This window comes from Oenanthe melanoleuca, chromosome 25, assembly GCF_029582105.1.
Source record: "Oenanthe melanoleuca isolate GR-GAL-2019-014 chromosome 25, OMel1.0, whole genome shotgun sequence".
Taxonomy (NCBI): Eukaryota; Metazoa; Chordata; class Aves; order Passeriformes; family Muscicapidae; genus Oenanthe; species Oenanthe melanoleuca.
Genome location: NC_079358.1, coordinates 7,459,679 through 7,479,448, shown reverse-complemented (window position 1 = coordinate 7,479,448; position 19,770 = coordinate 7,459,679). Strand labels below are relative to the sequence as shown.

At 63.4% G+C, this 19,770-nt stretch overlaps 3 protein-coding genes and 3 non-coding genes across 7 annotated transcripts; 2 read left to right on the top strand and 4 right to left on the bottom strand.

Moving 5' to 3' along the window:
- Nucleotides 1-19: 19 nt before the first annotated feature.
- LOC130262616 (leucine-rich repeat transmembrane protein FLRT1-like) lies at nt 20-4,838 on the bottom strand. The gene is made up of 5 exons (XM_056509938.1): nt 4,769-4,838; nt 3,746-3,829; nt 1,490-3,072; nt 1,232-1,347; nt 20-231 (listed from the first exon to the last, which is right to left on the bottom strand). The coding sequence occupies exons 3-5, from the start codon at nt 3,055-3,057 to the stop codon at nt 20-22; spliced, it is 1,896 nt and encodes a 631-aa protein (XP_056365913.1). The 5' UTR covers nt 3,058-3,072; nt 3,746-3,829; nt 4,769-4,838.
- Nucleotides 4,839-5,910: 1,072 nt separating this feature from the next.
- OTUB1 (OTU deubiquitinase, ubiquitin aldehyde binding 1) lies at nt 5,911-13,250 on the bottom strand. 2 transcript variants are annotated; one of them, XM_056510313.1, is made up of 7 exons: nt 13,099-13,250; nt 12,892-12,953; nt 12,669-12,767; nt 11,462-11,580; nt 9,614-9,698; nt 8,582-8,776; nt 5,911-6,228 (listed from the first exon to the last, which is right to left on the bottom strand). In XM_056510313.1, the coding sequence occupies exons 1-7, from the start codon at nt 13,157-13,159 to the stop codon at nt 6,031-6,033; spliced, it is 819 nt and encodes a 272-aa protein (XP_056366288.1). In that variant the 5' UTR covers nt 13,160-13,250; the 3' UTR covers nt 5,911-6,030. The 2 variants fall into 2 exon arrangements, with proteins under 2 accessions (XP_056366288.1, XP_056366290.1); XM_056510315.1 differs by having other exon boundaries at nt 5,911-7,589; nt 13,099-13,213.
- Nucleotides 13,251-14,114: 864 nt separating this feature from the next.
- LOC130263506 (U2 spliceosomal RNA) lies at nt 14,115-14,305 on the top strand. The gene has a single exon (XR_008842346.1). It is a non-coding gene; the product is annotated as a U2 spliceosomal RNA (small nuclear RNA).
- Nucleotides 14,306-15,577: 1,272 nt separating this feature from the next.
- Nucleotides 15,578-15,768, top strand: LOC130263517 (U2 spliceosomal RNA). The gene has a single exon (XR_008842355.1). It is a non-coding gene; the product is annotated as a U2 spliceosomal RNA (small nuclear RNA).
- A 1,273-nt stretch (nt 15,769-17,041) lies between these two features.
- On the bottom strand, nt 17,042-17,232 carry LOC130263516 (U2 spliceosomal RNA). The gene has a single exon (XR_008842354.1). It is a non-coding gene; the product is annotated as a U2 spliceosomal RNA (small nuclear RNA).
- An 865-nt stretch (nt 17,233-18,097) lies between these two features.
- Nucleotides 18,098-19,667, bottom strand: TMEM223 (transmembrane protein 223). Its single transcript, XM_056510368.1, has 2 exons — nt 19,358-19,667; nt 18,098-18,665 (listed from the first exon to the last, which is right to left on the bottom strand). Exons 1-2 carry the CDS (start codon nt 19,608-19,610, stop codon nt 18,370-18,372), a joined length of 549 nt encoding a protein of 182 aa, XP_056366343.1. The 5' UTR covers nt 19,611-19,667; the 3' UTR covers nt 18,098-18,369.
- Between the last annotated feature and the right edge of the window lie 103 nt (nt 19,668-19,770).

The window sequence follows — 19,770 nt, the reverse complement described above, 5'->3', positions numbered from 1 at the left end:
CCCGCCCCCGCGCGGGCTCCTATTGGCTGCGGCCCCGCGTTGCCGCCTTCCCATTGGCTGCTGCTCGCAGCGGGGCCCGCCCCCTCCCGGACCCGCCCCCGGCGGAAGCCGGCAGCAGCGCCCGCCCCCGCGCCTTCCCATTGGTGGAGCCTCCCGGCGCTGGGAGCTCATTGGTTGGGCTCCGCTGGGACTTCTGGAAATTTCCCCTTCTCCCATTGGCTGCGAGCGGCGCTAATCACAGAGCGCGGGGCGGAAGGAAGGGGAGGTGGAGGTGGAGCGCGCCCCCTGGCGGCGCGGAGGTCTCGCTGGGAGGGGAGCGAGGGGCGGGGCTTTTACTGGATGGGCGGGGCTTGTAATAAAGGGGCGGGGCTTGCACTAAAGCGGGGGGGCTTGCAGTGGGACCCCCGCCCGAGGCCGGTGGGAGTCACGGGGTGAATCCAGCGGGTCCCTCTGCGGGAATGGAGGTGTCGAGGGACACACGTGTGACCTTGACGGGACCCTGGTGTGACCCCCCCCCCCTCCCCCTCCGACCCTCCCCCATTGCTTGTCCCCTGTGTCACCACCCCTGGGACCCCCTGTGACCCCCCCCCCCCACCCCTCCCGTGCGACCCCCCCAGTGTCACATCCCACCCCCCCACACCCCCCCAAATTTCCACCCCGGTCCCACGGGAAAGAGGCGCCGGCAGGAAAAGGAGCCGCTGGGTTTATTGGGGGGGGGGGAGGGAGGAGGAGAAGGGGGATTTTGGGTCCCCCTCGGCCCTCTTGGGTCGGTTTTTTCCTGATTTTGGTCCTTTTTTCCCCAAATCCAACGGCGGGGGCGGGGGGAGGGGTGAAGGCACCTCGCGGGGGGGGAGGGGAAGGGGGACACGGACCCGCCCCGAAGGCGCGTGGGGGGAGGGGGGAACCACCCCGACCCCTGGGTCCTCCCCACCCCCACCCCCAGGAGCTCCCAAGGGGGTCGTGGCTCTCGGGGTCCGTCCACCCCCCATCCCCAAAAAATCCCATTCCTGCACCAAATCTGCCCTTTTTTTTCCCTCCCCTCCCCAAAAAGCCGCGGTGCCGAAAAAACACCTTTAAAAAAGCCAAAACGCCCCTAAAAGCTTCCCCCGAAATGTCCTCAGAGCCGGGGGGGGCAGCGCCGCCGCCCGGGAGGGGTCCCCAAAACTGGCAGGGCGGGGGTGTCCCAAGAAGAGGCCGCCCCCTCCCCCTTATCAAGACCCCCCTCCCCCACCATGGGGCACCTGCCCCCCCCGGTAGCCCCGCACGCCGGGGGGGGGCAGCGGGGGCGGTGGGGGCGGGGGGGGGTACACGGTGCGGATCCCCCCCTCCTCGGGGGCGCGCAGCGGCCTCAGCGCCAGCCGCCCCCCTCCCCCACCGCCACCCCCTTTGGGGGGCGGCAAGGGCGGCCCCCCCCCCCAGCCCCATCCTCCTCCTCCTCCTCCTCCTCCTCCTCCAGCACCCCCCCAGCACCCCCAAAACCACCCCGGCCGCCGCCGCCGCCGCCGCCCCCAGCGCCGCCGCCGGGGGGAGCGCGGGGGGGGCGGCATCACCGGGAGGGGCGGCCTGGGGGGGGTCCCCGGCCCCCGCCCGGGCCTGGGCACAGAGCGGGGGAGCGGCGGGGGGCTCCAGGGCGGCCAGACACACCCGGTACGGGGCTCGGGGCTGCAGAGCCCGCACCACGTACTCGCCGCGCTCGCCCCGCACCAAGGTCTCGGTCACGGCTCCCCCCCCGGGCCGCAGCCAGCTCAGCCTCAGCGACGCCCCGGGAGGAGCCGGCGGCCACCGGACCCGCAGGGCCCCTCCCGGCGCCGCCTGCACCCACAGCCCCGGCGTGGCGGCGGCGGCTCCTCCCGGCGACACGGCGACGGCGGGCGACACGGCGGCGACAGCGGGGGACGCGCCCCCTCCCGTTCCTCCCCCCGCCGCCGGGGCCGGGGCAGGGGCCGCGCTGTCGCACGCGTCCATCTCGCCCCGCAGCTCGCCCACCGGCAGCCCCCGCAGCCGCGCCGGGGCCTGGCACAGCAAGCCCCGCACCTCCAGGCGCGGCGGGGCGCGGCGCCGCAGCCAGTCCCGCAGCCACGCCAGGTTGCAGCCGCAGAACCAGGGGTTGTTCCGCAGCCCCAGGTGGCTCAGGCTGCCCAGGTCGTCGAAGAGCCCCCTGGGCAGCGTGGTCAGGTTGTTGTCCGACAGGTCCAGCCGCTCCAGCGCCCTCATCCTGGCCAGCGCTCCGGCCGGCACGTGGCTGATGGCGTTGGCGGCCAGCGAGAGGCGGCGGAGCCGAGCCCGGGGCAGGTTGGCCGGCGGAGCCGCCAGCGCGTTGCGGCCGAGCGAGAGCTCGCTGAGGTTGCCCAGGCGGCTGAAGGTGTCGTCGGCCATGCGCTGGTTCGCCAGCAGGTTCCCGTCCAGCACCAGGCGCCGCAGCGCGGGCAGCCCCTCGAAGGCGCGCAGGGGGATGGTGTGGATGCGGTTGTCGTCCAGCCGCAGCTCCTCCAGCGCCGGCGGCAGCCCCGCGGGGACGCTGCTCAGGTGGTTGCGCGAGAGGAAGAGGAGGCGCAGCCGGCGGTTCTCGGCGAACGCGTCCTCCTCGATACCGGCCGCCGACACCGAGTTATCGTCCAGGTGCAGCCGCTCGAGCAGCGGCGCCCGGGCCAGCGCCCGGCGGCACAGCCCGCGCACGTTGTTCTCCTGCAGGTGCAGCTCCCGCAGCGCGGGCGGCAGGTGAGCGGGCAGCTGCTCCAGCGCGTTGGCGTACAGGTACAGCACCCGCAGCGCCGGCAGCCGGCCCAGCCGCGCCGGGATCCCCGCGTCGCCGATGCGGTTGTTCTGCAGGAACAGCGTGGTGGCCCCGGGCGGGAGCCCCTCGGGCACGGCCGTCAGCCCGCGGTCGTTGCAGTAAACGCGGCCGCCCGAGCAGCGGCAAACGGCCGGGCAGGCGCCGCCGCGGGTGGCGATGGCCAGCAGGGTGATGGTGGCCACGGCGGTCAGCAGCCCCGGTGGCCCCCGCCGCGGTGCCCGCGGTACGGGAGGGACGGGCAGGGAAGGGGGAGGGGGGGCCATGGGTGGAGGGGTGTCCTGTGGGGGGAGGGGAGGGGGGGGGGGGTAGAGCTCAGGTCCCTCGTGGGGTCTGGAGGCCCATCCCCCCCCCCCACCAGCGTGACCCCAAATGTAAGGCGGGACCCCCCCCCTCACACTCGGCACGCCCATCAAAGGGGGGGGGGTCAGCACCCCAAGTCTGACCCCACAGAAAGGGCAGGGACCTCCCTCCCCCCCATTTTGGGACCCCCCCCGTTATAGGGGCCCCCGATTATAGGGTAACCCCATTATAAGGACCCTCATTACAGGGACCCCCATTATAGAGGCCCCCCGTTATAAGGTAACCCCATTATAGGGACCCCCCCATTATAAAGAACCCCCCCATTATAGGGCACCCCCCATTAGAGGGACCCCCCCCATTACTGACATCCCTACTATGGGGACCCCCCATTATAGGGACCCCCCCCAGTAAAGGGACCCCCTCACCATAAGGACCCCCCCAAATACTTCCCACACCCCCCTCCCCCATAGGGGTCACCCCCGACCCCATAGAAAGGACAGGGGCCCCTCCCCGGATTTTAGGGACCCCCCCATTATAGGGACCCACCCCCCCAATAATTCCCGCGGTCCCCCCCTTGTAGGGGACCCCCCCCCGCCCCCCATCCTAGGGGGGGGTCCTGCCCATCCAGGTGTGCAGGGGGCGGGGCCTCACCTGGCTCCTCTCTCTTCTCCTGGCGCCAGGCCGTGGCTACCGGCCCCGGGGCTCCATGGCCCCCCCGCCCCGCCGGGGGGGCCCCTGAGGGTGGGGAGGGGGCGTCAGGCTCCGCATCCCCCCCTTCAGGTGACACCTGCCAGCACCCAGGTGTCCCCCACCCCTCCGGGGGCCAATTAGCAGCGTGGCTAATGAACCTCCCCTCATTAGCAGCGCCTCATTAGGGACCCCCCCCCCCTCCCCCCACCCCGGGACTTGGTGCCCCAGGGACCCCCTTGCGTCAGCCGGGCCTGGCGGGGGGGGTCAGGTGACACCGGGGGGGGGGGGGACACACAGGTGACACCCCTGTGACCCCCCCGTGACCCCCCCGCCAGCCCTGGGGGGGCTCAGGGCGATTTTTTGGGGGTCCCATGGAAATGGGGGGGGGGGGGGGGGTCGCTGCTCTAAACCCTGATCCTGCCCCCCCCCTCCCCCCACCCACCTGGAGGGTCCCGGGGGGTTTTGGGGGGTCCGAGGGTGTTTTTGGGGGGGGGGGTCAGGACACCCGGCCCCTCTTCCCTCCCCTCCCCCCCCCCGCACCCAGCCCGGACGATCCCTCCCCCCCCCCCCGCTGGAGCATCCCCGGGTACCGGGGGGGTTCTGGGGGGGTCCTGGGGGTCCCGGTGGGATTTGGGGAGGCCGTGGGGGGGCTCAGGGTGGGGGGAGGGCTGCGCCGGGGTGTCCCCCTCCTCTCCCGGACGCTTGGGCCCCTCCCCCCGCGCTGGAGCATCCCTGGGAAGTGGGGGTGGGGACGCCGCGGATTTGGGGGGGCTTGGGGGGGTCGGAAGGGGTTGAGGGGGAGGGTCTCTGCCTTGGGGGTGGGGGGGGGTCGCTCCGAGGGGCCACGGGCGGGAACGGGCCCCGCTCCGGCCGAACGGACCCTCCCCCCCCCGGGCTGGAGCATCCGCGGGTGCCGGGGGGGGTTGGGGTTGGGTCCGGGGGGTCGCGGGGGGGTCCCGGGGGGGGGGGTCAGGGGGTCCTTACCGGGTGGTACCGGGCGGCGCGTGCGGGCCCGGCGGCGGCGGCGGCTGCGGGCGTGGGAAGGCGGCGGCGGAGGGGGGGCCTGGGGGGGGGGGGCCGGACCGGGACCGCCCCCCGGTGCGGGGGGATTTGGGGAGGGGGCGGGAAAAACCGGGACCGGGACCGCCCCTCCCCCCCCCCGGTGCGGGGGGATTTGGGGAGGGGGCGGGATGTGAATCCGGGGCATGGAGGGGATTTGGGGAGGGGGCGGTGGCGATTCCCGCCTTGGATTTTTGGGGAGGGGGGGGTGGGAATTGCTCGAGGGGTTCCCCGTTTTGCTCCCGGTGTGGGGAGGGGCGGATTTGGGGGTCCCGGAGGTGGGGGAGGGTCCTGCCCTTGGCTGGGCAAGGTTTGGGATCCCCTCTCCCCAAAATTTCCCCCCCAGACCCTTCACTGGGTTCTACCCAAACTCCCCCCCAGCCCCATTTCCCTTCCCAGCTCCCCCTAAGGAAGGGGAGGGGGCCCCAATTGCCCCCCCAAACCTCAGAGACCCCCAAGTGTCACCCCAAAGGATCCCCAACTTCCTTCTCCCCACCCCCACCCCCAAAAGGGGGTCCCCAACCCCTCAATTTCCCCCAAGGGGGGGGTCCCAACCTCCTCCCACCCCCTCAACTGCCCCAACTCCCCCTCCCCACCCCAAACTTTGCCATAATGAGAATCCAAAACCCCTCCCCACCCCCCAAACTCCCCCTCCCCACCTCAAACTGCCCCTGAAGGGAGCCCAAACCCCCTCTTTGCCCCCCAAATTCCCCCCTCTCACCCCAAATTGCCCCTAAAATGAGTCTTAACCCCCTCCCCACTTCCCAAATTCCCCCTCCCTGTCCCCCAGAGTCCAAACCCCCTCCCCACTTCCCAAATTCCCCCATCCCACCCCAAACTCCCCCTCTCCCGACCTTAATCTCCCCCTCCCCACCCCAAATTGCCCCTAAAACCCCCTCCCTGTCCCCCAAAATCCCCCCTCCTCACCCCAAACTGCCCCTAAAAAGAATCCAAACCCCCTCCCCACCCCAAACTCCCCCTCTCCCGACCTTAATCTCCCCCTCCCCACCCCAATCTGCCCCTAAAGAGACCCCAAACCCCCCTCCCCAAATAAACACGCCGAGCCCTCGGGACCATTTCTTTATTGGGATCACCGGGACGGGAGCGGTGGGGGGGAGGGGAGGCGCGGCCGCAGCGGGGCCGGGGGGGTTTTGGGGAGCCCCCGGGGCCGGGTCGGGGCTCGGGGGTCACTTGTAGAGGATGTCGTAGTGGCCGGGGCGGTAGAGGAGGCAGACGCGGGGCTGGGAGCCCTCGGGGAACACGTGCGGGTTGGTGGCGCCGCCCTCGCCCCGGTCCATGTACTCCACCAGGATGGAGACGTGCAGCGCCCGCGCCAGCGCGATGATGTGGATGTGATCGCTCTCCTTGCACATGGGCTCCACCTCCTGCGGGGACAGACGGACAGATGGACAGACGGACAGATGGACAGAGGGACAGGGGACAGAGGGATGTGATCGCTCTCTTTGCACATGGGCTCCACCTCCTGCGGGGACAGACGGACAGAGGGACACAGGGACAGGGGACAGAGGGATGTGATCGCTCTCCTTGCACATGGGCTCCACCTCCTGCGGGGACAGACGGACAGATGGACAGACGGACAGGGTTATCGGGGGGGACAGAGGGATGTGATCGCTCTCCTTGCACATGGGCTCCACCTCCTGCGGGGACAGACGGACAGATGGACACAGGGACAGGGGACAGAGGGATGTGATCGCTCTCCTTGCACATGGGCTCCACCTCCTGCGGGGACAGACGGACAGATGGACACAGGGACAGGGGACAGAGGGATGTGATCGCTCTCCTTGCACATGGGCTCCACCTCCTGCGGGGACAGACGGACAGATGGACAGAGGGACAGGGGACAGAGGGATGTGATCGCTCTCCTTGCACATGGGCTCCACCTCCTGCGGGGACAGACGGACAGATGGACACAGGGACAGGGGACAGAGGGATGTGATCGCTCTCCTTGCACATGGGCTCCACCTCCTGCGGGGACAGACGGACAGATGGACACAGGGACAGGGGACAGAGGGATGTGATCGCTCTCCTTGCACATGGGCTCCACCTCCTGCGGGGACAGACGGACAGATGGACACAGGGACAGGGGACAGAGGGATGTGATCGCTCTCCTTGCACATGGGCTCCACCTCCTGCGGGGACAGACGGACAGATGGACACAGGGACAGGGGACAGAGGGATGTGATCGCTCTCCTTGCTCATGGGCTCCACCTCCTGCGGGGACAGACGGACACAGGGACACAGGGACAGGGGACAGAGGGATGTGATCGCTCTCCTTGCACACGAGCTCCACCTCCTGAGGGGACAGACGGACAGACGGACAGGGTTATCGGGGGGACAGACGGACAGGGGACAGAGGGATGTGATCGCTCTCCATGCACATGGGCTCCACCTCCTGCGGGGACAGACGGACAGATGGACAGAGGGACAGGGGACAGAGGGATGTGATCGCTCTCCTTGCACATGGGCTCCACCTCCTGCGGGGACAGACAGGGGACAGAGGGACAGATGGACAGGGTTATCGGGGTGTGAGGGGACAGGGGACAGGGTTATTGAGGGGACAAGGGACAGGGGACACAGGCACAGGGTTACCGAGGGGACAGGGGACACAGGCACAGAGGGACAGGGGACAGAGGGACAGACGGACAGATGGACAGGGTTATTGAGGGGACAGAGGGACAGGGGACAGAGGGATGTGATTGCTCTCCTTGCACATGGGCTCCACCTCCTGCGGGGACAGACGGACACAGGGACAGGGAACAGGGTTATCGAGGGGTAAAGGGACAGAATTACTGCGGGGTGAGGGGACAGAGAGGGACAGGGTTATTGGGGGGACAAGGGACAGGGTCATTGGGGTGTGAGAAACAGGGGAATGGGGTCACCAGAGTATGAGGGGACATGGGGGACATGGGGACAGAGGGTCATTGGGGTGTGAAGGGACAGAGGGACAGGGTCATTGGGATGTGAGGAGGATGAGGGACACAGGGACAGAGGGATGGGGCCACGAGGGTGTGAGGGGACACAGAGGGACAGAGGTCACCAGGGACTGAGGGGGACAGAGTGGACAGGAGTCACCTGACACAGGGGACAAGGGACAGAGGGACATTGGGGTGTGAGGGGGACAGGGGACACAGAAGGACAAGGGACATCGGGGTGTGAGGGGGATGGAGGTCACAGGGACGGGGCTGAGGGGCAGCTGGGGGGCTGGGCAGAGATTTGGGGGGCAGCAGGAGCCCCATCGATGCTCTGGAGCTGTCGGGGTCCTGCAGGGCACCGTGCCAGCCCCACCTGCCCCACAGGTGGTGACACACCTGTCATGTGTGCTGTGCCCACCCTGTAGCTGCTGGCTGAGCTGCCAGGTGCCCCAGCTAGGGCAGACATGGTACCCCAGGTATGGTACCCCAGGTACCCCAGGTGGCCCAGTATGGTACCCCAGGTATGGTGGCACAGGTACCCCAGTTATAGTACCCCAGGTACCCCAGGTATGGTACCCCAGGTGTCCCAGGTACCCCAGGTGTGGTACCCCAGGTACCCCAGGTGGCCCAGGTACCCCAGGTATGGTACCCCAGGTACCCCAGGTATGGTACCCCAGGTGTGGTACCCCAGGTGTCCCAGGTACCCCAGGAGTCCCAGGTGTCCCAGGTACCCCAGGTGTGGTACCCCAGGTACCCCAGGAGTCCCAGGTGTCCCAGGTACCCCAGGTGGCCCAGGTGGCCGTACCTGCTGGCAGAACTCCTTGATGCTGCGCCCCCCCTCCAGGAACTGCTCGAAGAAGCGGCGGTGGCGCTGCAGGCAGCCCGAGGTGAGCAGCCGCAGGTAAACCACCAGGTAATCCGAGGTGGCCGGCTCGTTAAACGCCGCCAGCAGCTCCGGCAGCGGCACACGGCGCTCCACGCGCTCGATCAGCTCCATCAGCTGAGGGCAGGGACACACCTGTCACACCTGTCACATCTGTGTCACACCTGTGTCACACACACACACTCCTGTATCACACCTGTATCACACACACACGCGGCGCTCCACGCGCTCGATCAGCTCCATCAGCTGGGGACAGGGACACACCTGTCACACCTGTCACATCTGTGTCACACCTGTGTCACACACACACACCTGTATCACACACACGCGGCGCTCCACGCGCTCGATCAGCTCCATCAGCTGAGGACAGGGACACACCTGGGTCACACCTGTATCACACACCTGTGTCACACCTGTCACACCTGTATCACACACACGCGGCGCTCCACGCGCTCGATCAGCTCCATCAGCTGAGGGGACACACCTGGGTCACACCTGTCACACCTGTGTCACCTCTGTGTCACACACACACCTGTGATCACACACACACACCTGGTATCACACACACACCTGGTATCACACACACACACCTGTGATCACACACACGCGGCGCTCCACGCGCTCGATCAGCTCCATCAGCTGAGGGACAGGGACACACCTGGGTCAGGTGTGTGTCACACCTGTGTCACATCTGTGTCACACCTGTGTCACACACACCTGTGTCACCCCCCTGTATCACACACACACACACACCTGTACACACACACACCTGTTTCACACACACACGCGGCGCTCCACGCGCTCGATCAGCTCCATCAGCTGCGGGACAGGGACACACCTGGGTCACAGTCACACCTGTGTCACACCTGTGTCACACACACACCTGTGTCACACCTGTCACACACACACACCTGTCCCTGTCCCCCTGTCCCCCTGTCCCTGTCCCTGTCCCACCGTGTTGTGGAAGTCCTCGATGGTGAACTCGGTGAATCCCTGCGCCACCAGCTCCTCCTTGCTGCGCGCCGACACCTCCTTGAACCTGGGGGGACACGGGGGGCTCAGGGGGCACCCCAACATCACAGGGGGGCAAAAAGGACACCCCAAAATCCCTGGGGGGCAAAAAGGACACCCCAAAATCCCTGGGGGGCAAAAGGGACACCTCAACATCCCAGGGGGGAAACACGGACACCCCAAAATCCCAGGGGGGCAAAGGGACACCCCAACATCCCAGAGTGGAAACAGGGACACCCCAACATCCCAGGGGAGCTCAGGGGACACCCCAACATCCCAGGGGGGAAACAGGGACACCCCAACATCCCAGGGGGACACCCCAACATCCCAGGGGAGCTCAGGGGGCACCCCAACATCCCAGGGGGGCAAAAACGACACCCCAACATTCCAGGGGGGCAAAGGGACACCCCAACATCCCAGGGGAGCTCAGGGGGCACCCCAACATCCCAGGGGGGCAAAAAGGACACCCCAACATTCCAGGGGGGCAAAAAGGACACCCCAACATTCCAGGGAGACACCCCAAAATCCCAGGGGGGCAAAGGGACACCCTAAAATCCCAGGGGAGCTCAGGGGACATGGGGACACTCAGAGGTTTCGGGGTGTCTCAGGATGTTCTGGAGGTCTCAGGGTGTTTGGGTGTCTGTGAGTGTTTTTGGGGTTTCTGGGGCTGTTTTTGGGGTCCCTGGGTGTATTTTTGGGGTCCAAGGGCTGTTTCTGGGCTCTCACAAGCTGTTTTTGGGGTTTCTGGGGATGTTTTTGGGATCCCTGGGGCTCTTATGGGGGTCCCAGTTCAGTTTTTGGTGTCCCAGGGTGTATTTAGGCTGGTTTTGGGATCCCAGGGTGTATTTTGGGCTGTTTTGGGGTCCCAGGCTGAATTTTCGGGGTCCCAGGCTGTATTTTTGGGATCCCAGGTTGTATTTTCGGGCTGTTTTCAGGGTCCCAGGAGCATTTTCGGGGTCCCAGGCTGTATTTTTGGGACCCCAGGCTGTATTTTCGGGCTGTTTTCGGGGTCCCAGGTCAGTTTTTGGGGTCCCAGGCTGTATTTTTGGGGTCCCAGATCAGTTTTTGGGGTCCCAGGCTGTATTTTTAGGATCCCAGGTTGTATTTTCGGTCTGTTTTTGGGATCCCAGGCTGTATTTTTGGGGTCCCAGGTTGTATTTTTGGGCTATTTTTGGGATCCCAGGCTGTATTTTTGGGGTCCCAGATCAGTTTTTGGGGTCCCAGGCTGTATTTTTAGGATCCCAGGTTGTATTTTCGGGCTGTTTTCGGGGTCCCAGGCTGTATTTTTGGGGTCCCAGGTGCATTTTTGGTTCCCAGGTGTATTTTTGGGGCTCCCAGGTGCATTTTTGGGGTCTCAGGTGTATTTTTGGGGTCCCAGGTGTATTTTTGGGTTCCCAGGTGTATTTTTGGGGTCCCAGGTCAGTTTTTGGGGTCCCAGGCTGTATTTTTGGGGTCCCAGGTCAGTTTTTGGGATCCCAGGCTGTATTTTTGGGGTCCCAGGCTGTATTTTCGGGCTGTTTTCAGGGTCCCAGGTGCATTTTTGGGCTCCCAGGCTGTATTTTTGGGGTCCCAGGTGCATTTTCGGGCTCCCAGGCTGTATTTTTGGGATCCCAGGTGCATTTTCGGGGTCCCAGGCTGTATTTTCGGGCTCCCAGGCTGTATTTTTGGGGTCCCAGGTCAGTTTTTGGGGCTCCCAGGCTGTATTTTCGGGGTCCCAGGCTGTATTTTTGGGGTCCCAGGTGCATTTTCGGGGTCCCAGGCTGTATTTTGGGCTGTGTTTGGGGCTCCCACCGCTGCAGCTCCTGCCCGTCCTCCAGCAGCGCCTCCAGGTGCGCGAAGCCGAAGGCGCGATAGAAACAATTCCCGTCCGGCCGCGTCTTGCGGATGTACGAGTACTTCTGCAGCAGGTCCTGGGGACATTGGGGACATGGGGACATTGGGGACATTGGGGACATGATGGGGGACATTGGGGACACTGGGGGGACAGGGACACCCCTGGGGGACACTGGGGACATTATGGGGGACATTGTGGACACTGGGATGTACGAGTACTTCTGCAGCAGGTCCTGGGGACACGGGGACATTGGGGACATGGGGGGACATTGGGGACATTGGGGACTGGGATGTACGAGTACTTCTGCAGCAGGTCCTGGAGACATTGGGGACATGATGGGGGACATTGGGGACACTGGGGACATTGGGGACATTGGGGATATCAGGGACACTGGGATGTACGAGTACTTCTGCAGCAGGTCCTGGGAACATTGGGGACATGATGGGGACACTGGGGACACTGGGGACATTGGGGACATTGGGGATATCAGGGACACTGGGATGTACGAGTACTTCTGCAGCAGGTCCTGGGGATGGGGACATGGGGACATTGGGGGGTACAGGGACACCCCTGGGGGACATTGGGGAGACATTGGGGACACTGGGATGCACGAGTACTTCTGCAGCAGGTCCTGGGGACAGCAGGGAAAGGGATATTGGGGACATTGGGGACATGGGGACATTGGGGATATCAGGGACACTGGGGTGTACGAGTACTTCTGCAGCAGGTCCTGGGGATGGGGACAGGGACACGGGGACATTGGGGACATGATGGGGGACACTGGGGACATTGGGGACGTGGTGGGGACAAGAACACCCCTGGGGACACCCCTGGGGACAGCCCCGGTGCAGCCAACCCCACCCTGGTGTCCCAGCGCTTCCCAGTTTGTCACGGTACCTTCCAGTGCTCTCCCCAGCTCTGTCTCAGTGTCCCAGTACCCTCCAGTGTCCTCCAGTGACCCCCAGTCCATCCCAGCAGCATCCAGTACATCCCAGTGACCCCCAGTCCATCCCAGTATCCCTCAGTCCATCCCAGCAGCATCCAGTACATCCCAGTGCCTCCCAGTACATCCCAGTCCACCCCAGTGCCCCCCCCAGTCCATCCCAGTGCCCCCAGTCCATCCCAGTGCCCTCCCAGTCCATCCCAGTCCCCCCAGTGCCGCACCTTGATTTTCTCCTGGTACACGTGGTCATCCTCCGCGTACTCCTTGTAGAGCTCGGAGAGCTCCAGGCGCTCGGACACCAGCGGGTTCTGCACCGCGATCTGCGGGGGCGAACCGGGGGGTCACGGGCGGGGAACCCCCGGGGGGGGGATTCGGGGGATCTGGGGGAAATTTGGGGGAAATTTGGGGGAAATTTGGGGGGATTTGGAGAGGGGGATCCCGCACCTCCTGCTGGATGCGGTCCTGCTGCGCCATGATCGCCTCGTCGTACGCCAGGCAGTTCACACCTGCGGGGACACCGGGGGTCACCGGGGGTCACCGGGAGGGGCCGGGGGGGGATCGCGGTGGTTTTTTTTGGGGTTCAGGAGAACCGGGGGGATCCCATGGCGAGGGCGGCGGGATGGGGATGTGTGAGGGAGGCGCGGTCGGTACCGTCGGCATCGCTGCCGCCCAGCGGCTCCGGCTGCGGCTGCTGAGGCTCCTCCGCCGCCATCGCCGCCCGTCCCGCCCCGCGCCGCTTCCGGGGCAGCGCCCGCCGCTTCCGGGGCAGCACCCGCGCCGCTTCCGGGGCAGCGTCACTTCCGGCAGCGCAGGACCACGCCCATAATGGGCGTGGCCAATAATAACCACGCCCATTCCGTCATGGCGGCCGCTCCCCTCAGGGAACTATCGCGACCTCAGCGACACCGGGGTGAAACGCCCGCGCGTTTGTGATCTTTAAAGCAAAAATGAAGGGAAATGGCTGTTTGCCATTTTGCTGTTTGTTAACTAGAGCGGGCGAAATATTGAAAAAGGCAAAATAATGAAAATGATTGGAACTGTGAGAGCGGTCGGTGATTGGGGTTCCCCCTCCGTTTAAAACGCAATTATGGAGAGAAGGTTTTTTGCTTGTGTTTCAGCTCTTTCTCCCTCTCACTCTCCGCGTTTTCCTGGAGCCGCAAGGATCTGTTGAGGAGGGACTGGGGACGAACTGGGATGGAACTGAGGGAAATGGGAATATGAAATGGAATAAAAAATGATCCCAAGCTGCCCCAAGGTACTCCCAGCTCCCACCATCGATCCTTGAGGGATCCCCCGGACCCTCCTCATCCTCACCGGGAGCAGTCAGGACTCCAAAAATCGGGATTTCGGACTCCAAAAATCGCGAATTTTCCCTATTCTCCCAGGGCTCAGCTGCCGCTCTTAAAATTCCCGCGCTGCCGGGGGAGAGGCGGGGTTATGCAAATTAGAGGACAACACTGAGCGAGGGGAATTATGGGAGCACAATTTATGCGGAATTTCGGGGTTCAGAGGGCTCGGATGGTGCCGGATGAGAACGGGAAGTGCGGGAGGAGATGAAGAAAAAATTTTGGGAACGGGCCAGGAAGGGCTGGAGGGCGGCGCGGGGGGGCCCGTGAGCTGCGAGCGGGGCGAGCGGCGGCGGGCGCGGGGCGCGGGTAGGAGCCGGCATCGCTTCTCGGCCTTTTGGCTAAGATCAAGTGTAGTATCTGTTCTTATCAGTTTAATATCTGATACGTCCTCGATGAGAGGACTTCATATTAAACGGATTTTTGGCTCTGGGAGTTGGATCCGGAGCTTGCTCCCTCCGCTCCGCGCATCGTCCCGGTATTGCAGTGCCTCCGGGAACGGTGCACCCCCACGGGGACCTTTCATTGGTAAAAAGCAGATTAAAGAAAATACTAGAGGGCTTTTAATCGTGATTCTATCGCGATATTAACCACTCTCAGTGGTAGTTTGCAGCTCAGAGAGTCTCTGTTACACTCGTTATTATCCCGGTATTGCAGTGCCTCCGGGAACGGTGCACCCCCAACGGGGACATTTCAGTGGTCAAAAGCACATCTCACGAGAGTGAAGGAAATAAATCGTGATTCTATCGCGATATTAACCGCGCTTGGTGGTAGTTTGCAGCTCACAGAGTCTCTGTTATACTCATTGTCCCGGTATTGCAGTGCCTCCGGGAACGGTGCACCCCCACGGGGACCTCAACTGGTGAAAAACAGATCTCGAGGAGCTGAGACGGAGATTAAGTTCTGATTCTATCGCGATATTAACCATTCTTGGCGTGGTTCGCAGCTCACAGAGCCTCTGTTGTACTCACTGTTCCGGTATTGCAGCGCCTCGGGGAACGGTGCGCCCCACACCGAGGATCATTAAATGGTAAAAAAATAGATTGAAGATGCTCTAAATCATGATAATCGCCGCTTCTTCGCGACATACTCTGGTTTCTATTGATTCGGTCTCAGACCATTTTCTACACTCCGCGCCTTGTCCCGGTATTGCAGCGCCTCCGGGAACGGTGCACCCCACACGGGGACCTTTAATGGTTAAAAACAGATCCAAAATTACATATGCTCAGTTGATTCTGGTTCTGTCGCGATATCAGCCGCTCTCGCTGTTCCTGCAGAGCTCACACGCTCTGCGCTGCGCTCCTTGTCCCGCTATTGCAGCGCCTCCGGCATCGCTGCCTCCCGCCAGGGACCTCCAATGGTGACAAACAGATCCGAAACAAGAAACAAGAGACAAGTAACAAGTCCCAGCAGCCGACACACGTTACCGCTGCTGCCGGGGCTCCGCTCTCCCGCAGTCCCTGCGGCTCTTTCCCCGCTCTGCGCATCGCCCCGGCAGAGCTGAGCGGCTCCGGGCGCTGAGCGCTGCGGGGAGGCGGATTTATGCAGATTTAAAAAGGGAAACCATGCAAATTTAACCACGCGCGCCGCCAAGAGCATAATGGGAGGGGAAATATAGGGAGATTTTTACAATTTTAGGGATCGGTGAGTGCGAAACGTGGGAGAAAAGTGCGGAAGGAGATGGAGCAAAGATGCCGGGGGGGCTCCGGAGGGCGGCGCGGGGGGGCCCGTGAGCTGCGAGCGGGGCGAGCGGCGGCGGGCGCGGGGCGCGGGCAGGAGCCGGCATCGCTTCTCGGCCTTTTGGCTAAGATCAAGTGTAGTATCTGTTCTTATCAGTTTAATATCTGATACGTCCTCGATGAGAGGACTTCATATTAAACGGATTTTTGGCTCTGGGAGTTGGATCCGGAGCTTGCTCCCTCCGCTCCGCGCATCGTCCCGGTATTGCAGTGCCTCCGGGAACGGTGCACCCCCACGGGGACTTTCACTGGTAAAAAACAGACTGAGAGAACTTTCCTAATCGGCATAAACGCAATATTTTCCTTGATATTCTCTCCATAATCCTGCCCTCCACTGATTCGGTTTCCGCTTTAAAGAACTTTTTCCCCTCCGTGCGCTGTCTCGGTATTGCAGCGCCTCTGGGAGCGCTGCCCCCCCCCCCCCCCCCCAGCTATTTATTATCCGTAATCAAAACCAGATTTCAACCCTTAGATTGAAACTCTTTATATTTAAACTTAGAAATTTTAGATTTAAACTCTTTAGATTTTCACTCTTTAAAGCGATATTTAACGCGAGGATCTCTCTCCGCTGTCTCCGGGTTCCCGGTAAAGCGGTGCCGCCGCTGGAGAGGCTCCCTTTCCCCCCGAGCCTCACAAGGCTGAAAACGACCCCAAATTCTCGCTCCCGTCGCTGGTTCAGGGCCGATAATTCAATCCCTGGGGACTATCGTGTGTATATCCCGACATGAGGCCGAAATGTCGCTGTTTTTCCTCCTCGGGTGCTTCACCCAGCGCTCCCCTCACGCGTTTCCCGCCCGCCGCCATTTTGTTCCCCGGCCTCAGGGGGGCAGCGGAAAATCCCTACTGAGAAATGACCCAAAAACAGTAAAAATACAAAAAATAAAAAATTAATATATAAATCGCATTCCGTTTTTAATGCGGAGCGGGCGCAGAAGATGCGCCGAGGGATGACAAGGCCATATTTCCCTGAAGGAAACCTGGGCTCCCTCGGGCTCCCTCAGGCTCCTCGCTCGCCTCACAGATCCATTTATTGAAATATTCCCACTCTCCCCTCACAGTTCCATTTCAGAAAATTAAACATTCAATATTTTTACCGCAATCTGCAGAATTCAGGCAGGAAGTGAGGATTTAGCGCAGGGTGAGAGAGGGAGGGAGGAGAAGGCGCCGCCGCCATTTCCCGGCCCTGAGGGGATGATGGAAGGACGAGACCTCCGAGAGGGACCTGAGGGGGGAACAACGTTTTGTCACGAAACCGTGACTGATGTCGCGATAAGAAGGCGATATTTATTATTTAAATAAATAATTGATAAGCTCAGCCAAGTCAAGGGCTGAAAGAAGCGCCGTGAGGGACGCAGCGTTCCCAGATCCACAGTAACACCCGGGCGATGTGCAGAGCGGCAAAACGACGTTCTGTAATGATATCCGAGACGTCTATAATCCCGCAAAACTGGGACGAATGATTCGTTCTGTATTACTTTAAATCTGTTTTTCACTAATGAAAGGTCCCCGTGGGGGTGCACCGTTCCCGGAGGCACTGCAATACCGGGACGATGCGCGGAGCGGAGGGAGCAAGCTCCGGATCCAACTCCCAGAGCCAAAAATCCGTTTAATATGAAGTCCTCTCATCGAGGACGTATCAGATATTAAACTGATAAGAACAGATACTACACTTGATCTTAGCCAAAAGGCCGAGAAGCGATGCCGCCTCCTGCCCGCGCCCCACGCCCGCCGCCGCTCGCCCCGCTCGCAGCTCACGGGCCCCCCCGCGCCGCCCTCCAGCCCTTCCTGTCCCGTTTCCAAAATTTTTTCTTCATCTTCTCCCGCACTTCCCGTTCTCATCCCGCACCATCCGAGCCCCAAAAACCCCAAAATCTACCTTAAATTATCCTCCCAGAATGCACCTCGCTCTATCATTGCCACTAATTTACATAACCACGCCCCTTTATGCAAATATTATCCGGGGTTTTTACGGCCCCGCCCACCGCTGTTTCCTCGCATTGTGATTGGCCGACAGCCCCACTGTATTTGCATTCGCCCCGCCTCTTTTAAATCCAATTTTTTTTAGTTTAACCTCGCTCCATACACTACACGCCCCGCCTCTAATGTAATTAAGTTAATTTTTTTTGCCTGCTCATTTGCATTCGCGCTGAAGAGCCGGGAGAGGGGAACACAGGAGCCCCCCCAAAGCCCCAAATCCTCTCCAAAACAGCCTGAAACGCCTCCAAGTGCCCCAAAACTTGTCCCGAGTGTGTGTGGGGCTGATACTGGAACCCCAAATTCCCCCCTCAACCCCCCAGAGCAGGTGAATGTCTCAGGATTTATTGCGAAGGTGACAAGGGGGGGACACTCCCGGTGTCCCCCAGTGAGGCTGGCTGGGGGCTCCCCCAAATTCCTCCCCCAGAACAAGCGGGAGTCCCACGGCTTGACAGTCCCAGCGTCCCCTCAATTCCCCCCTCCAGAACCCCCTTGGGATCCCCCCATTCATTGAGAGGTGACAAAAAGTGACAATCCCGGTGTGCCAAGGTAGAGACCCCCCCCAAAAATCCCCCTCCACAGAGAGCCAGGTGGGTTTTTCACATTTTATTTTGGGGATGACATGTGAGAATCCCACTGTGCCCCACCCCGAGCCAGGTGGGTTTTTCACATTTTATTGTGGGGGTGACAAGTGACAACCCCGCTGTGTCCCCCGAGCCGGGTGGGTGTCCCACAGTCAGTTCTGGGGGTGACAAGTGACAACCCCGCTGTGTCCCCGAGCCGGGTGGGTGTCCCACAGTCAGTTCTGGGGGTGACAAGCGCCAGCCCCGCTGTGTCCCCGCTGCACCCGCAGGTGGCACCGCCTACAACTTGCGGAAGGCGCCCACGGTGAGGTCGAAGAGCCGGGGGTCGCTGAGCTGCCCGCCCTTGTCCAGCAGGAAGAAGAACGGGAATCCCTTGACCTTGATGGGGATGGCGGCGGCCACCTCGCTGCGGTGCGCGCGGCCGGACACGTCCCGCAGCGGCACCGTCAGCGAGCGGCGGCCGAGCCCGAGCGGGCCGTGGGTGCCGATGCGAACCTCGGAGCCGCCCCGCAGCAGCGTCACCCGGCGCACGGAGCGCAGCGGGAGCAGCCAGCCCGCGGCCACGATCAGCGAGCCTGGGGGACACGGGGCGGCCGGTCAGGGGGCACGGGGACGGGCGGGATCCGCTCCTGCTGCCCCGACCCCGGTCCTGCTGCCCCGAGCCCGGTGTGAGCCCCGGTCCCGCTGCCCCGAGCCCGGTGTGAGCCCCGAACCCGGTGTCCCGATCCCGGTGTGAGCCCCGAACCCGGTGTCCCGATCCCGGTCCTGCTGCCCCGAGCCCGGAGCGAGCCCCGGTCCCGCTGCCCCGAGCCCGGTTCGATCCCGGTCCTGCTGCCCCGAACCCAGTCCCGCTGCCCTGCCCCCGGTTCGATCCCGGTCCCGCCGCCCCGAGCCCGGTCCCGCTGCCCCGAGCACGGTGCGAGTCCCGACACCGGTATGAGCCCCGGTCCTGCTGCCCTGAGCCCGGTCCCGCTCTCCTGCCTCCGATGCGAGTCCCGCTCCCCATCAGCCCGGTTCGATCCCGGTCCCGCTCCCCCTCAGCCCGGTTCGATCCCGGTCCCGCTCCCGCTCAGCCCAGTTCGATCCCGGTTCCTGACCCCGCTCAGCCCGGTTCGATCCCGGTCCCGCTCCCGCTCAGCCCGGTTCGATCCCGGTCCCGCTCCCCCTCAGCCCGGTTCGATCCCGGTTCCTGATCCCGCTCCAATCCCAGTCCCGCTGCCTTCCCCGGTGTGTCCCCGCTCCCGCTGCGGCCCCGCTCCCCCGGTACCGACGGTCAGGCAGGACGCCGTGAACCCAAAGCGCCACTTGTTGTCGCGGGGTCGCAGCGGGTCATCGGGCCCGGGCTCGGTTGCGGGCGCGGGGCGCAGCGACGTGAAGGCGAAATGCGCCAGGTAAGCCCAGAAGAGCCCCTGGCCCGCGCAGAAAAGCCCCACGAGGCGGAAGAAGCGGCTGCGGTCGTGCTGGAACAGAACCACGTCCCGGGACAGGGCCGCGGCCTCCAGCGCCGCCCGCGCCGCCATGACAGCGGAACGGCGGCACCGCGCCGCCGGTACTTCCGGGTCATGCAGCGCATCAGCCAATCGGCTGCCGCGAAACGGGAGCCGCAGCCAATCAGCTCTCACGTCGCGGCTCAGCCAATCGGCTGCGGCTCCAATTCTGCCTCAGCCAATCAGCTCCTGC

Bases quoted from the DNA above. Each gene is read 5' to 3' on its own strand.
- OTUB1 (XM_056510313.1), bottom strand. From the start codon at position 13,159: ATGGCGGCGGAGGAGCCTCAGCAGCCGCAGCCGGAGCCGCTGGGCGGC. The intron at 12,768-12,891 runs GTGCGGGATCCC...TCGCCCCCGCAG, and splicing joins AGGACCGCATCCAGCAGGAG to ATCGCGGTGCAGAACCCGCT. The intron at 9,699-11,461 runs GTGGGAGCCCCA...GTGTCCCCCCAG, and splicing joins GACGGGCAGGAGCTGCAGCG to GTTCAAGGAGGTGTCGGCGC.
- LOC130262616 (XM_056509938.1), bottom strand. From the start codon at position 3,057: ATGGCCCCCCCTCCCCCTTCCCTGCCCGTCCCTCCCGTACCGCGGGCA. The intron at 1,348-1,489 runs GGCCGGGGTGGT...GCTGGCGCTGAG, and splicing joins GGGGCGGCGGCGGCGGCGGC to GCCGCTGCGCGCCCCCGAGG. The intron at 232-1,231 runs GTGGGGGAGGGG...CTCTGTGATTAG, and splicing joins GGGGGGGCAGGTGCCCCATG to CGCCGCTCGCAGCCAATGGG.
- TMEM223 (XM_056510368.1), bottom strand. From the start codon at position 19,610: ATGGCGGCGCGGGCGGCGCTGGAGGCCGCGGCCCTGTCCCGGGACGTG. The intron at 18,666-19,357 runs GTACCGGGGGAG...CGTGTCCCCCAG, and splicing joins GGCGTCCTGCCTGACCGTCG to GCTCGCTGATCGTGGCCGCG.